At 35.3% G+C, this 14,179-nt stretch overlaps 1 protein-coding gene across 2 annotated transcripts; it reads left to right on the top strand.

The window, feature by feature from the left end:
• Positions 1-77: 77 nt before the first annotated feature.
• MIS18A (MIS18 kinetochore protein A) lies at positions 78-13,952 on the top strand. Of its 2 annotated transcripts, none has more exons than XM_088144624.1 (5): positions 78-414; positions 1,129-1,195; positions 1,664-1,786; positions 3,140-3,233; positions 13,742-13,952. In XM_088144624.1, exons 1-5 carry the CDS (start codon positions 219-221, stop codon positions 13,778-13,780), a joined length of 519 nt encoding a protein of 172 aa, XP_088000750.1. In that variant the 5' UTR covers positions 78-218; the 3' UTR covers positions 13,781-13,952. The 2 variants fall into 2 exon arrangements, with proteins under 2 accessions (XP_088000750.1, XP_007424575.1); XM_007424513.3 differs by lacking the exon at positions 13,742-13,952 and adding an exon at positions 3,677-4,483.
• Positions 13,953-14,179: the final 227 nt, after the last annotated feature.

Below are 14,179 nucleotides of genomic sequence, written 5' to 3'. Positions count from 1 at the left end.
CCACCGCCAACGGAGGTCTTTCCGTGTTGCTGGGGCGCGTGACCTCCTGCGCACGCGTACAAATCCTCCCACCCCTCCCCAGCCCCGTGACTGCTTCTGCCTCCTGTCCTTGGGAAAGAAAAAGAGAAACACCTTGTTGGGGTGCTAGAGAGGCGCCGCCCATTATTTCCGGTATTGAGGCGAGAGAGGCGGAGTTCGGCGCGGTGGCTTGAAAAAAAATGGCGGCACTCCCGGTTGAAGAGAGCTCTCAGTCGGTGGTAGCATCCCTTGACAGTCCAGGGCCTGGTAACCAGGAAGGGCCGGGTGCAGAGGACCTGCCCATGGTGTTCCTGTGCGCCGGATGTAAACGGCCTGTAGGAGACACGCTCAGCTGGGAGACTAACGACGAGGATACCAACTGCATCCTGCTCAAGAGTCAGTGGAAGAAACGCGCGCGGCTACCTAGCAACACTGCGCGCTCTTGCTCGAAATTCCTTTCCCGCGCGTGCGCTCCGCGCCTCGACTCGCGCACAGCCTGCCTGTGGTCGAGGCACTGGCGAAAGAATCCCCCCATTCGTGTCTCTGGGGTTGCGCTTCTGTATTAACAAGTAACGTGGTGGTGCTCATTGTCTGCAGCTGCCCTTTTTGTTCTGGGCTAAACTCTTCTCTCCTTCTCAGGTTTGACTACGAGATTTCATAGAAAACATTATTTAGGGTTCTTTTTTTATCAGAACCTGATAATGTTTGTCAGTTGTTGAACTTGAGTTGGGGTATCCCAAAACTAAGATAAATTGCAGGCTGCTGCTGCTGAATTTGTGAAGTGATCTTTTGCAACAAATTTAATCTCCAGCATAGCTGTTTTATCTGTTGCTTAGGCTGCATACACTCTTGAACTGCATCGTATTATTTTTTTTAACCCAACTTTAGTTTTCTATGTTACATGTTCAATTGAATGGTGCTTTTTATCCCCCCAGAATGGTATATAAATGTTTCAGTTGCTAAAACAAAAGCTTTCTTATCTTTGTTAGGCAGAAAACTATCATACTATTTTGACATTGCTTTCGGTGTTCTTTGGTTTGTTAAAGTGGCCTGTTTTCTTATGAGAACGTTTTGTTCCTGCTACTTTGATTTGTATCTTTCACATTTTAGGTGTTACACTCAATGTCTCAGTAGACAAAGAGCAAAAACTTTCAAGCCAGGCAGGTGAATATGGCTGGTAAGTTGTGATAAGAACTTCAGAATGAAAGTTAGAACTGACCTGTAGCTGAGCTTCATGTTTGTGTAGTTAATTACTTTTCATCAAATCTTTGTTTTCACTTGAAATGCCCCTGTAGGTTAACAGTGACTATATTTAGATTTCCTACTTACTGTTTAATTTATCTGAACCCAACAAGCTGGTAATATGGCAATATTTATGTAAGACCAACTTAAGATCACAAAATAGTACATAAACTTTTCATTTTTTGAACACTTTATCAGACAAAATGAAAAATCAAAAGGCAAGAGGAAGGAAAAGTGGATGATCAAACCTTTAACTCAGCATTTAAATGTATGAGGATAAAGTCTGTAGAGATTATACCTCTTTCTCTTGTAAATCTCTGTACTTTTGCTTCATTTGTGCAGGAAATTCTAAATTAGAACATAAGCATGTTATTAAAAATAAGTCCAATGTTTTGCTTTACAGCATGCTTGAAACCTTGTTTTGCTCTGGCTGCAACATGAACCTTGGAAACATTTATAGATGTACCCCAAGACATCTTGACTATAAACGAGATTTGTTTTGCTTAAACATAGACTCCCTAGAAAGGTAAGACATCCTACAATAGAGCTTGTTAATCACATTTTCCTTATAATCTCTAAGCAGGGTTGGTTACTTTGAAGATTTAACTTCCTCAATTACAGACTGTTTGTTGAAGGGCAAATGGAATGTTTCAAGTTTAATGGGATATTATTTATTACTTGTTTCTTTCTTTAAATGTATGAAGCATTATTCTTTATGCTGCTACTTTTTATGTGGAAGAAGAAAACATCAGAAGTGGCCCTCATTTTTGTTTGATTTCAAGCAACAGTTAAGAGATTTTATTCATTTCTCTTTCCCCCCTCAAATATTTATATCCATCTCTCTTTGAAAAAATAAGTCAGTTGAAATAGACATAAGTTCCAGAGATGAGAGTTACTGTGCTTCATCACATATTTATATTAGTACTTCAAACTTTTTGACATTGTGTATATGTTGTTTAGTTAGTTCTAATTTTAGACTTGGTACTTCCAGATTCTAATCACCATGGTTTTTCCTTCTAATTTTGAATTTTTTGGTCGTAAATCTTGTCAATCTGGGAACAAAATAGAGCCATCTGCAAATGAGAAAATGATTTCTACCTGCTTGGATTAAAATGAGTCTAGTAGCACGTTTTCCAACTAATGTCATTAAACTGCAGCTCACAAAATCTTATCCCTTTTAATAAAATTGTAATAAATTCTAATAAAATTTGTTAGTTGGAAAAGATGCTACTACACTTCTCCTGATTTTTTTGCCACCATAGGTTAACATGACTGTTCTCCCACAATATCTACATACTTGGATGGGAATCATTCCTCTGTATTTACAGAAAAACCTGGCCAACAAAAATCAAATATTCTTAGTGACCTACAGGAAAAAAACAGAATATTACATAGGTTGGTCTTGTGGCTATTCTTTTTAAAATGAGATTGAGTTGATTATTTGTTTATATTTTGAATTCATAAGTAGAATCATTAGTATTATTAGTAATAATTAGTACTACAGAAGTTAAAAAATGAGGTTTGTTCTCTTCTCTTTCCCCTACAATACTTCTGTTTTAAGCTGACCTGAGCCTTGAAGAGGAGCACTCATTGTGGGACTGGGAATTCATTTGAAGTTGGTTCTCTCACTTGTCATATATGTAGAATATATCAACATGCCAACTTTATGTAATTAGCCTTGTGTTTTCTGGTTGTAATTCCGTAGGTCAGTTATGCACATACTTAGTCAGTAGTTAGTAAAATATTGGGAGGGAACTAACTGGTTTATAAACAGTATGTGCATTATTGCCATTGATTGACTTTACTGCAATAAGTACTGCAGACATGACTCTTCCCATAAATGCTTGTTATGCTACTTATAATTGTACAAATGTCTAAGTTACACCCTAGGGTCATCAGACCAGAAAGCTGACATTGATGAGGAACCTCTCACGCTTGAAAGTCGAGCTAGTTTAGAAGAATCATTAGGAAGGGTAAGATAATTATTCTGTATTCATATTTTGCCTTTCATATTATTTATTTAGATTTATTAGGATTAATTCCTTCTTAAAATCTTCTATTCATACAGAAGTAAAATCATTATGTCAGTAGCAGCTAAGGGAAAATTTGGGTAGAAAAGACATATATTTCTTTGTTTCTTCCTGTGTACTTTTGTATGAGAATATAATTGTTTCTCTGATTAAACATATTTTTAGCACTAGTTTTATCTATTCGTGCAACTGCTCAAGCTCTTTGCATAATGCTGGTTTGAGACCAATGTATCATGTAGTTCCAAACAGAATATCCCTATTGTATCAGTTATAAGATATGGGAGTGAAAGATAGTATACACTCTGGCTATCCTCTGATTGTACTGATGAAGTAGAAGAGTATAATTTAAATATATTAAATTAATTTTTTAAAAATTTATTTAACAGGCAGAAACAATACTAAAAACATTGGAACAACGGTTATCTGTAGTGGAATCAAGTTTTGCATCTCTTCACAATATTGGCTGAAAAAATATGATTATTGCTAACATTAATATTGTTGCATAATTGTATTATTTACTCTTGTAAAATTGTGAGATTACAACAAGAGTCCAGTTGCAAATTATAAAACTTTACTCAGTCTTCTGGTTAAGAATACAGGCACCCGAGAAATGAAAAAACATCTCTGTGGAGTTGAAGAAATTTCTAGGAAATCTTGTAAATATACACGTGGGTGTTTTTATGATATTTGTAATCTCAGACATTGTAAATAACTGAAATTCCAATAATCTTGTCTGTATTTTTGTCCTTTCTGTTGTTTTATATATCACATACAATTTCTGACTTTGGCTTGGCAGCTTAAGTTGGAATGTATTTAATCTTTTGTGGAGAAGATGATGGCTTTGGATACCAAAAAGATTCAGGGCATTACACTTGAATCTTCTATGTATTATAGCAGCCATTTAATTCTCTGCTAGTTAGAGATACTGATACAGTGTGTGTAATATACTGGCTGAGGCCACATCCATACATATTTCTTAGCTTGTGTTGTTCAAATGAATTTTTTGTACCGTACTTTGAAATATTCAAGAATAAGTAACTGTTCCAGTAATTCAAACTAATATGGCAAGAAATTCTTAAGCTAAAAGAAAGAATAGAAATAAATTGACTATACTAGATATTTTAGAAAATAAAGTAGCAAACATTATACAATGTAAAGGTTTGTCATTGTATTTAGGAAGAATTGTTTTCTAATATCAAGAATGTTGTTTAAAAATTAAGATACTTGAATACAGTGATGTAAATGTTTCAGTACAAATAAGAAATTATAGTTGAACTGGAATTTAAAATTTAGTAAAGCTTTATTGTAAGTCTTTGTGCTTATTCATTACTTTATTCTGTTGAATAGAAGCTACATGTAGTTTGCCACATTAAAATGCTTTTTATGTTCCAAATAAATCTAGGTGGGATTAGTCATCATAGATCTCTCATTATGTTGTAGCACATTTTGTTCATCTAAATAGAACACATCATGCTGATTTGTCCTTATTTTTTCTTCTTTAAAAATGGAAAAAACAACCACTATTCATCAAGCTATAATTTGATACATAAGGTATTTATGTGTGTATGTGTATTATACATGGACATTCAGATATCAGTTATTTCTATTTGTATAGATAGAATGGGATAGGTTGAATAAAACAGAAAATCTGTATATTGACAAGAGGTTTTACACTGCTTCACTGTTTCAGTACAAAGACTAAGTAGCTAACCGTAATAAGGTTTAAAACCATAGAATATCATACAGTAATAAACAATCCACTTAATACTTCCAGAACAGGTAAATTCACACAAATTTTATCTCCAAATTCTATAGAAAAGTCAGGATTTAACTGTTCTTCGAAATATCAACAGAGATGAAACTGTCCTGTACTCTTCAAGCATTTTCTTTCCCACAGTGCTGATCTGGATCAGTATTAAAAAATGCATTGTGAGGGTGTTGTTTGTTATTTAAAAACATGAAATTTTAATTAGGCTAATATCCCTAATCGTTGTCATCATCATTGTTAGGGGGAGCCTAAATAGTGTCTCTATGAACCATATAAGGTGATAGCTTATATAATACATTTTATAAAAGCAACAAAAGCTTGGTACCTTATAAGCCTGTTACTGGCAGGGGTTTGGAATTGCGGCATGCTTCCCATTCTTGTTCCACCTGTTAAATTAGAAATGGCTCCATGGGAATAAGCCTCACTGCACTGGGTAAGTCTTAATCATTAGCGTGTACTGGATTGTTCTATAAACCTAATGATTGGAATATATCAATTCAGTTTAAAAATAAATACAGAAAGGGACATAAGTGCATTTTTAAATATATTAATCTAAATTCCAAGATGTGTGGACAGAATTCATCAAGGATAACCTTGATGCATGCATGAAAACTTACTGATTTTAATTGTGGTTTTCGTGGATTAATAGCACAGACTTTTGGAGGGCGGGTGTGTTTTTTTGCCCTTTTGCACTGGAGATTAACTAAATCTGTGCCAAGTGTTAGAATGTACTTTGCTTGTACTGTCTGTGCTGAAAGCTTTTAAAAATTTACACAGGAGTGATAATACCCCATGGGGTGAATATTTTTCTGTTTTTTTTTTCTAATGTGCTATAATAACAGCCCTGTTACTTTTGAAAGGTTATAAAAGAGTTTGCTACTTGTTTCCACCATAAAGAGAAATCATTGTAAAAGGCTTGTTAGGAGGACCCTGGAGTGTATTCAGATATCCTGCACAGATAAATAGATGACAAAATAACTGCAACAGCTATTCTGAGAGAATTGGATTGACACTTTATTATGAAGTCCATTCTGCTGTCTGCTTTTCTTAATTTCCAAACAGGATGGCATGTTCAGGCTTCAGCCTCTTTTTGTTCAGAGGAATAATTGTTGATTAACAAACTAAGCTTATACTTTTTGTGTAAAATTATAAAATTCATAATTGGCAAACCAATGGGAAAGCCATCAATTAGATACATGCTTATAAATACTCAGAAGTACAGTTCCAGGCTCACTGTCCTGGATAAAACATTTTTACACCTGGCAAGTGTTGGTCAACATAGCTCCTTAGCTGTCCTGAGATTTTTCCACTTGAAAGGAGCCCATTTTATCTTTGCAGTTTGTAAGGTCTTCATAACCAAGGCCATCTCCCAGCTACTCTATGGTATCCGAGTCTCTTTTAAAAATGTTGATGTCCTTGAAGCTATTCAATCTAAGTTCCCAAGTGCTATTCTTGCAGTCTCAAAATGCATTAAAAACACCACTTTGTTTAGATATAGATTCTCGTGTCTGACCATTGGATATATCCTGTCAGGATGTCCAATTCTGCATTTATATATGTACTATCCGCCTCCCTTGGGTCTGGAAAATTTGTAATAAGAAAGGAAAGATCAACCTTGGACCATTGTCGGTCTAGCCATCATCTGGCTGAAAAATACTCTATTTGTGCCCAGGCTCCCTGTTTGCATTATTAATTTATTAATATAATTTATATTAATATAATTTATTAATTAACAGAAAACCAGTGTTCTAGTATTTGCTTGACACCATCATAAAATTCATAAATGGTAAATTAATGGGACTCCAATTGAGCATAAATACCTTGGAGTGCTGTTTCATACCTCTCTACCTTAGAATGCATATTTTTCCTATCAGGCTACTGGTGCTCAGCATAGCTCCATAGCTATTCAATGTTTTTAGCTGTTTTTATGTTTTCCCTAGTTTTGTATGCCACCCAGAGTCCACTGGATTTGGGTGGCCAATAAATTTAAATAAATACTTAAATATTCGGAGATTTTTTTCATTCAAAACTCATTGTAGTCTGTAAGATGTTCTTGGACAAGACTGTCCCTTAGCTTCTCTACCTTACTCAAATCTGCACCCTCACCAATTTCAATATTTTGAACTAAGTTTATTAGAGCCATTTTTCACAAAATGTATTAAAAATGCCATTTTACATTTGGAGATGGGTTTGGTTTCTGTGGAGGCTAGATCTTGGTTTTTACTTGTCAACTTTTGATTAAAGTTAATTTTCTTCTCTATAGGTCTGGTCCTTTTGGTCCTTAGGGACCACTTTAAATCAATGTGGCTTAAAAAGCTATTGATAAAATCCATTTGTTGGGTTTTTCAATGGAGAGCCTCTGCTCTTTAGGCTTTGCAAATGCCAGATGCACTCACAAGCAATGAATCTGGGACACGGGTCTTCAATCTAATCTAAGCCTAGTGTCTATTCCTATAATTTGGGGAAATTCTTCCAAAAGGGTTTGCACCAGCCGCCTATTTATCATCTATCACAATATTGAAATTTCGTAGGGCTTTTATCTTAGCCAGGCTAGATGCACTGCTCTCACCAATCCTCTGCACACTATAAGAATACTCCAGTGCACCAGTGCCTATGCCCACATGGGGATGGCTCAATAGTGTCTTTGACCCATATGCTCCTCCGTTGTTCCCTTTATAGGACTCTAGGATGACTCTCATCCGCTCCATCCTGAAAACATTTCCAGGCAGAGAGCACAACTTCTATTTGTCACTCCCCCTATCTGATAAGAACCCAAATATATCCTCCCAGGTAGCCCAGTTTTGTGCCTCTATGTGTGCTATTTGTCCTGTAGTTGAAGATTTTGATTGATTTACTTACTTGTATTTTATATTATTTATTATCATTGTACTTTTATCCCTGTACTTTTATGTTCTATATTTCATACTTATTCTATGTCATTTATCTTATATTTATACATACTACTTGGTAGTTTATATATATATGTGTGTGTGTGTGTGTGTATGTGTGTTTATATTCCCTTACTTTTTAAGTTTTATATTGCTATTTTCTGGCCTTATGGCTGTAATAAAGCGATTTGATTTGATTTGTATTAATTTTCTTTTTACATCTCAATTTTTGCTTTTTTTAAAAAAAAATTCTGATTGCTAGTCTTATGGCCATAATACATATTTGATTTAATTTGATTTAACATTTTATAGTTTGTATATTTTAAATGTGATTGGATTTGTTCATTAAATATTCATACTATTTACAATGCTACTTCACAATTGTATTCAACTAATAAGATACCATAGTCCATATAAGATAATATATAATGAAAGACTTGTGATTTTTTTAGGTTTGGACCCAAGGAAATAATGTTAATTGAATTATTATTATTGTATTCAGGAATATAAATTGACCCAAATGGCAATTAACCAAACTGAACATTGTTCTTCTAGTTATATTGCTTCAAATCCACTTCATCTGAACTCGTTTCTAGTTTATTTCTGAATAAATTAAAAGGCTGGGTTCATTATTCTAAGTCATGGGTTTATCAAATCTCAGTTGGCTGGGTTCATACCAGGTACTAAACTGAAAACAAACCACATTATGTCTTAGCTCAGTGCATGAACCTAGTGAATGGCATGTTTCTTACCTGTAAAGCCCTTTACTATGGGATTAGGCAATTTAAAAAGTGCTTCTTACTAGATGGTTCTGCTCACTTTGTGCTCGCATAAAACAGTTATCATTTGCTTAACTATGGCTCATTGAATGCTGTAAATCACAGTTTGCTAGCTTAAACCATAAACTGTAGGTTATAAAAATACAATGTTTGCATGAAACCTTGAATTGATTGTGGGCAACCTGTATAATGAGATTACACTTTCAACATTTAGTGGCAAAATGGCTGATTTTTCAGCTGCACACTTCTTTCATTCTGCCCCCCTCCTGATTAAGAATGGGAATGGTGACAAGTGGACTCCAGAAGGCAAACCATATCCATTCCTGTTCTTAAAATACCCCACAAACACACAATTGCTCCAAAGCATGCTGGTATCAAAAATTCATGCTGCAATTTTAGGCTGTTTAATTAAGTGTTGGATGGGTGCACTGATGGGAATCAAAATGATTTGACTTCCGGAGGACTCTTGTTTCCATTCTTATCTTTACTTTGCTACCAAAACTGCAAAAAGGACCAGCCATATTTTGTAAAATATGGTAAAATTGAGACTTGGGGTCTTACCCTCTCAAACGGTGTCTACCTCTGCAAGAAATCAAGACCAAACAACAGACTTTGTGATACACCATTTATTCAACTTAGTGTCCACTGCTTTCAGATCTGTTGTGCTTTTCCTGTTAAGCTAAGACAAAGCGTGAGCTACAATCAATTCAAAATAGTACAGGTATTTTATATTTGTTGGAAGCATAAATTATCATACAAAAATATTGGTAATTCACAATGACCCTTTCCAAAGGAAGACATTGCAGGCTTTAAAATCTGCAAAACATGAGATGACAGGAAAGTAGGAACAATAACTGTTTCACTGATGTTCTTTGTCATAAATACTTTGGATTCTCTTTTATGACGGTCTGGAAATTAGGATACAGTATTTCTAGTTTCAGAACAATGCAGTCTCGGCAAATATTTATGGAAGATATTTATGGGACATTCCATAATATGACATTCATATTAAGCAACTGAGGGAAAACATTTGCACAAAATATGTTAGCAGTAATTTAAGAAATATCCAAGAAAAATCCCAATAACAATACTTTAAACACTATAAATACTAGTTAGAAAAAAATAGCGATAAAAAGAAAAATAGTTAATCAAAGGATGAGATGAAAACAATGCGGTAAGAGAACTGTTCCTAGACAACACAAAAAAGCTTATCACAAAAAACAGACAAAAACCAAGGAGTGTATACTAAGTTGCTGCCTGGGCTTTCTTGGTGCAAGGGAGCAACTAACATGAATTTGTAGGAGGGAATGGCGGTTCAGGGGCAGAATCCCTTAGGTTGAATACTGAGGCTTGTGTGGCCAATATGCATGACAGATCTGAGGGAAGAGGAGAACTACACACTACACTGGATGTAGTTATGCTGCTAGATGCTTTGCTGTCCAATCTTGTGGCTGTTTTCTTCAAAGGAAGCTCTGTACGCTAAGGGTTTTATTCCCAAATAAGGGTGCATAGGATTTCAATATGCATAAAAACTATATAGGCTAAAATAGGTTTAGTAACTCCTGGATTTAAAAAATGTTCTCTCTCTCTCTCTCCCTCCCTCCCTCATTACTGTAGATGAAAATTTAAAAACATGATGATAATTTAAGAAATTCAAGCCCAAATCCTAATGTAAGTCTATGGACTGCATTTCAGCGATGCCATCCTCAAAACCTAGCCACTTTAATTATTACAGTAATAATACAGAAATGTATTGTCTGAAAGCTTATGTCTTCCCAAATTTGGGTTCCCTTATATGAATATTAGTCTCAGTATGAAATGAGTTTTGCCATCTCCATATGGTAAGGCTGTCAAATCCTGCTTGTGGATTTTCAGAATGCATGTAATTAATCCTTATATGCATAAATTTTTGGCCTGTACTGTTTATGTCCTTAACATTTCAAATGTCTTAAGTTTAGCAGAACTTTCTTCAAGATAAATGCTTATGGGATTGCAGCCTGAAGGTGGTAGTATAATTAAAGCCTCTCCCTGCACAACACGGATTTTTGCAGGTTATAATTCTAGCATATTGTAACGAACTGTCACCTTCAACTCCCAATGAAAGAAACTTTCCGTGAAACCGATGTAGATTCAAAGAAAAGTTCATTTATTGAGAGATAGTGTACAGGTCCCAAGAATTGCTAAGACTAAGCCCGCGCGTGCCAAAAAGTTACTTTTACCCCTTTCTCAGTGCGCGCCCCGCCCCCCCGCCAGCTTTCCCAGTCGTCTTCTCCTTCGCCCGTTGGAACGACCTTGAGCATTCCTGAGAACCCGATAACAGCCCATCTGCTTCTAACGGCTCCTTCCCAACCTGGCACCCTCACCCCCCCGCATCTACAATGGCAGAAAGGAAGCAAGCAACCTAGCAAGTTGGCTAATTGATTGCGAGGATTCTGACACATATCCAAAGACTGTTAGGCAGGAGAAAACTGCTCCTCTGGCAAGCTTCTGGAAACACAGATTTTGAGCATATGGATTCATGTTCTGGAACAGGAAGGAGGATTATGACGTTAGAGTGACTGGTTGGGAGCATATCAGACTTTATTGTTAATGGTCACTACAGCAGCCATTTCATATTTGTCTGTTGTGTATTCTGTTCTACCACAAGATGGCATCTTTGCCCTCTAACTGTTCTATTTGGCCTTTTAATTTTGTTATTGCTTCATTATGTCAGGTTTGATACATGACCCATTAATTTATCATTAGTTCCTCAAATTTACAGCTAAAACTAACTAGGAAGCGTTGGGTCTTTTTAACAGCAGACTACTTAGCTGGAAATGTTTTGTGAGACATTTCTGTTCAATTTAGTTGCATTCACTTTTTTCCCTCAGTAAAAGCAGGTTTTTACTAGTCATTTTATTTTTTATATTCTCTTTTTCATGCTTTAATGGTATTATGCCAATTTATTTGTGGAACATTGCCAATCAGTATATTGCTGGTTAATAAATGCATGTAGTTCAAACACTACTAACTCTAAGATTGAGGGCTAGTTCTTAAAAACAGCAGATGAAGAGATAAATTTACACATTCTCAACTTCAGTTTACAACTGGGGGTTCATGTTCCTGCTGTTCCTGCAGCAAATCCACTCTCATTTGACATGTGGCTCACTTGAAAGCCCAATTATTATAAGGAACAGAAATTATACAGCTTGATAAAGTATTCCATTTAGCTTAACCAAGTCCATCTAATGTAAGCTAGTCCTCTGCAGATGTGTTGAATTCCTAACCAGCATGGCTGCTGACCAAGTGGGCTCAATTGTCTTTCAGTGCCTCCAGATGGTACCAGGTTACAAAAGTTTCATCTAATGTTACATTGCCTTAGAAAAAAATATTGTCAGTTTATATGTTATGTCAAAATAACTGGACAAATTTCTGATGTTTTGTATCATTTTCTGCTTACCACTAGCATGGATACAGCATGATATCTCTAAACATAGAGGGCAATGTGACAAGCTGATTATAACCATTGTTTTAATGACCCCTATCTTCAAATTAGATGCAAAACTACTTATAGGTGTAAATAATATATGTGTATTTATGGCTATAGATTTATCCTCCCAAACTAACCATTCTAATTTAATTTAGGTAATTTAGGAAAGATCTTGGCAAAAGAGGAAGATTCAGTTCATAGAATATTCAGAACAGCAAATTATAAAAGGAAACCTAGAGGGATGTGGTTTCATTTAGGATCAAACTACATAAAATAAGAGACATCCAACTCGTGAGAGTTCTGCTTTTACTGCTGGCAGGCACATTACTAATTGCAGCCTTGTGCTGAAACAAGAGGATTTGACCTTTTTTCTTTGCATCACTTTTCTAGTGTAAACTTCCCATTCTGATCAAAGTTACCACTTGCTCTGCTTTGAAAACACAGGTAAAAATCAAAATAATGTCCTATCGTGGCTCTCTCAATTTTCTTAGGTAGTTTGGCCTCTAGACAAAATGAGATTAAAGAAGCAAGAAACAAATAATTGGCAGGTATTAGGTATTTTAAATATTGTCATATAAGGTATTCAGAAAAAAGAAGAAAAACTACTAAAAATATTAAAGGTAAATATTTAGTTTCTAACTTCCCCTTTTTCTACTCAGACTGATATACAGTATTTATAAACATTTAAAGTTTTCATATATTTCTTATTTCAGTTCTCTGACTGGTTGTTTTTCCCCTTGGAAACCATACTCTAAATGCTTAAGTTTGTCTTGCTGCATAATATATAATATATGTGGAACCCATTCTTGCTTAAATTTGGTCAAACTTCTATTGTGAATACATGCTAACTTTTATTGATACAGGACTTGGGAAGCCCTTTAAAATAATTTTACCCTGTGAAAACACAGTTCTTTCTCTTTTGAGCATGGGAACCCTCTACTCTGGTGTTTCTTATAACCATAACTATCTATGAAGGCATTGTCTCTCTCATTGTGCTGTATTTAAGTGTCCTGATCAATATGGTAACTTACTCTGACATTTGCTCTGTGATTTAATTCTTTCTATTGTGTGGTTTGGGTTACTATTTGAGTCATCTAAAGCTATTTCTCAATAATCAGCTTCCATCATAGACCCCACATTTGAAACCTGTTAGATGGTCTCCAGGTTGATCTGTAATAAACTGATAAAGCATTTTTGGACCTTCCAATACATTGGTCTGTTTTTGGATAAGGGCTGCCTCTATCTCAGTGCATTATGTGTGCATACAACTGGAATTCTTATGGGATAATTTTTTAAAGTTATATATGTGGAGTTTTCTGGGAAGCTACATTCCAAAATTATTATGGAATATGACCAGCCATCAATCTAGTATATAATTTGTGGTTCTTTCTACAACTCTTATATTTTCCTCAAACAAATGTGGCCTGTGATGCAATAGTAGCCTATCTGTTATTTATTTTTCCCTACAATGGATAATAATTCCATGTTTAAAACATCATCCTACAGAAATCCCTTCTAAGAATAACTCACTTTTCTTTCCTTTTCAGATGCACATTTCTGTGGCTGTGCAGTGTAATGCACGCTAGCGTTTTCGACAAAGAGTGTTTTGTGTTTTCTGCAAAGCAGAGAGAACCTTCCTCTCCTTCCTAACTTTAAAGGAAGGTTTTGTGTGATGTCACTTTTTGAGCAGGATAATCACTTTGCAAGCTGAGGAATTTTTTTAATGTATATGATGGTTATATATATATATATATATATATATATATATATATATATATATAAACTGAAGCAGCTGGTTAAGTCAATAAGCTAAATAAATAGCACTCATATGGAAAAAGTTAGAAGTTTCTGCCAAGCAGAAGGAGATGAAGGAATATGCATTTGGTGATGATTGTAAACTAAATGACTTGCGGAGGGGTGGGCGGGTAAGAGGTCAGTCAGTTAAGTTTGAATAGTGAATCCTGTTTGTCTTACTTCTCACAGAG

Source organism: Python bivittatus, unplaced genomic scaffold (genome assembly GCF_059951505.1).
Source record: "Python bivittatus isolate LINGU-HERP-01145 unplaced genomic scaffold, Pbiv_v1 ctg000350_np1212, whole genome shotgun sequence".
Taxonomy (NCBI): domain Eukaryota; kingdom Metazoa; phylum Chordata; class Lepidosauria; order Squamata; family Pythonidae; genus Python; species Python bivittatus.
The sequence above is the reverse complement of the archived record's forward strand: the minus strand, read 5'-3'. Positions and strand labels throughout refer to the sequence as shown.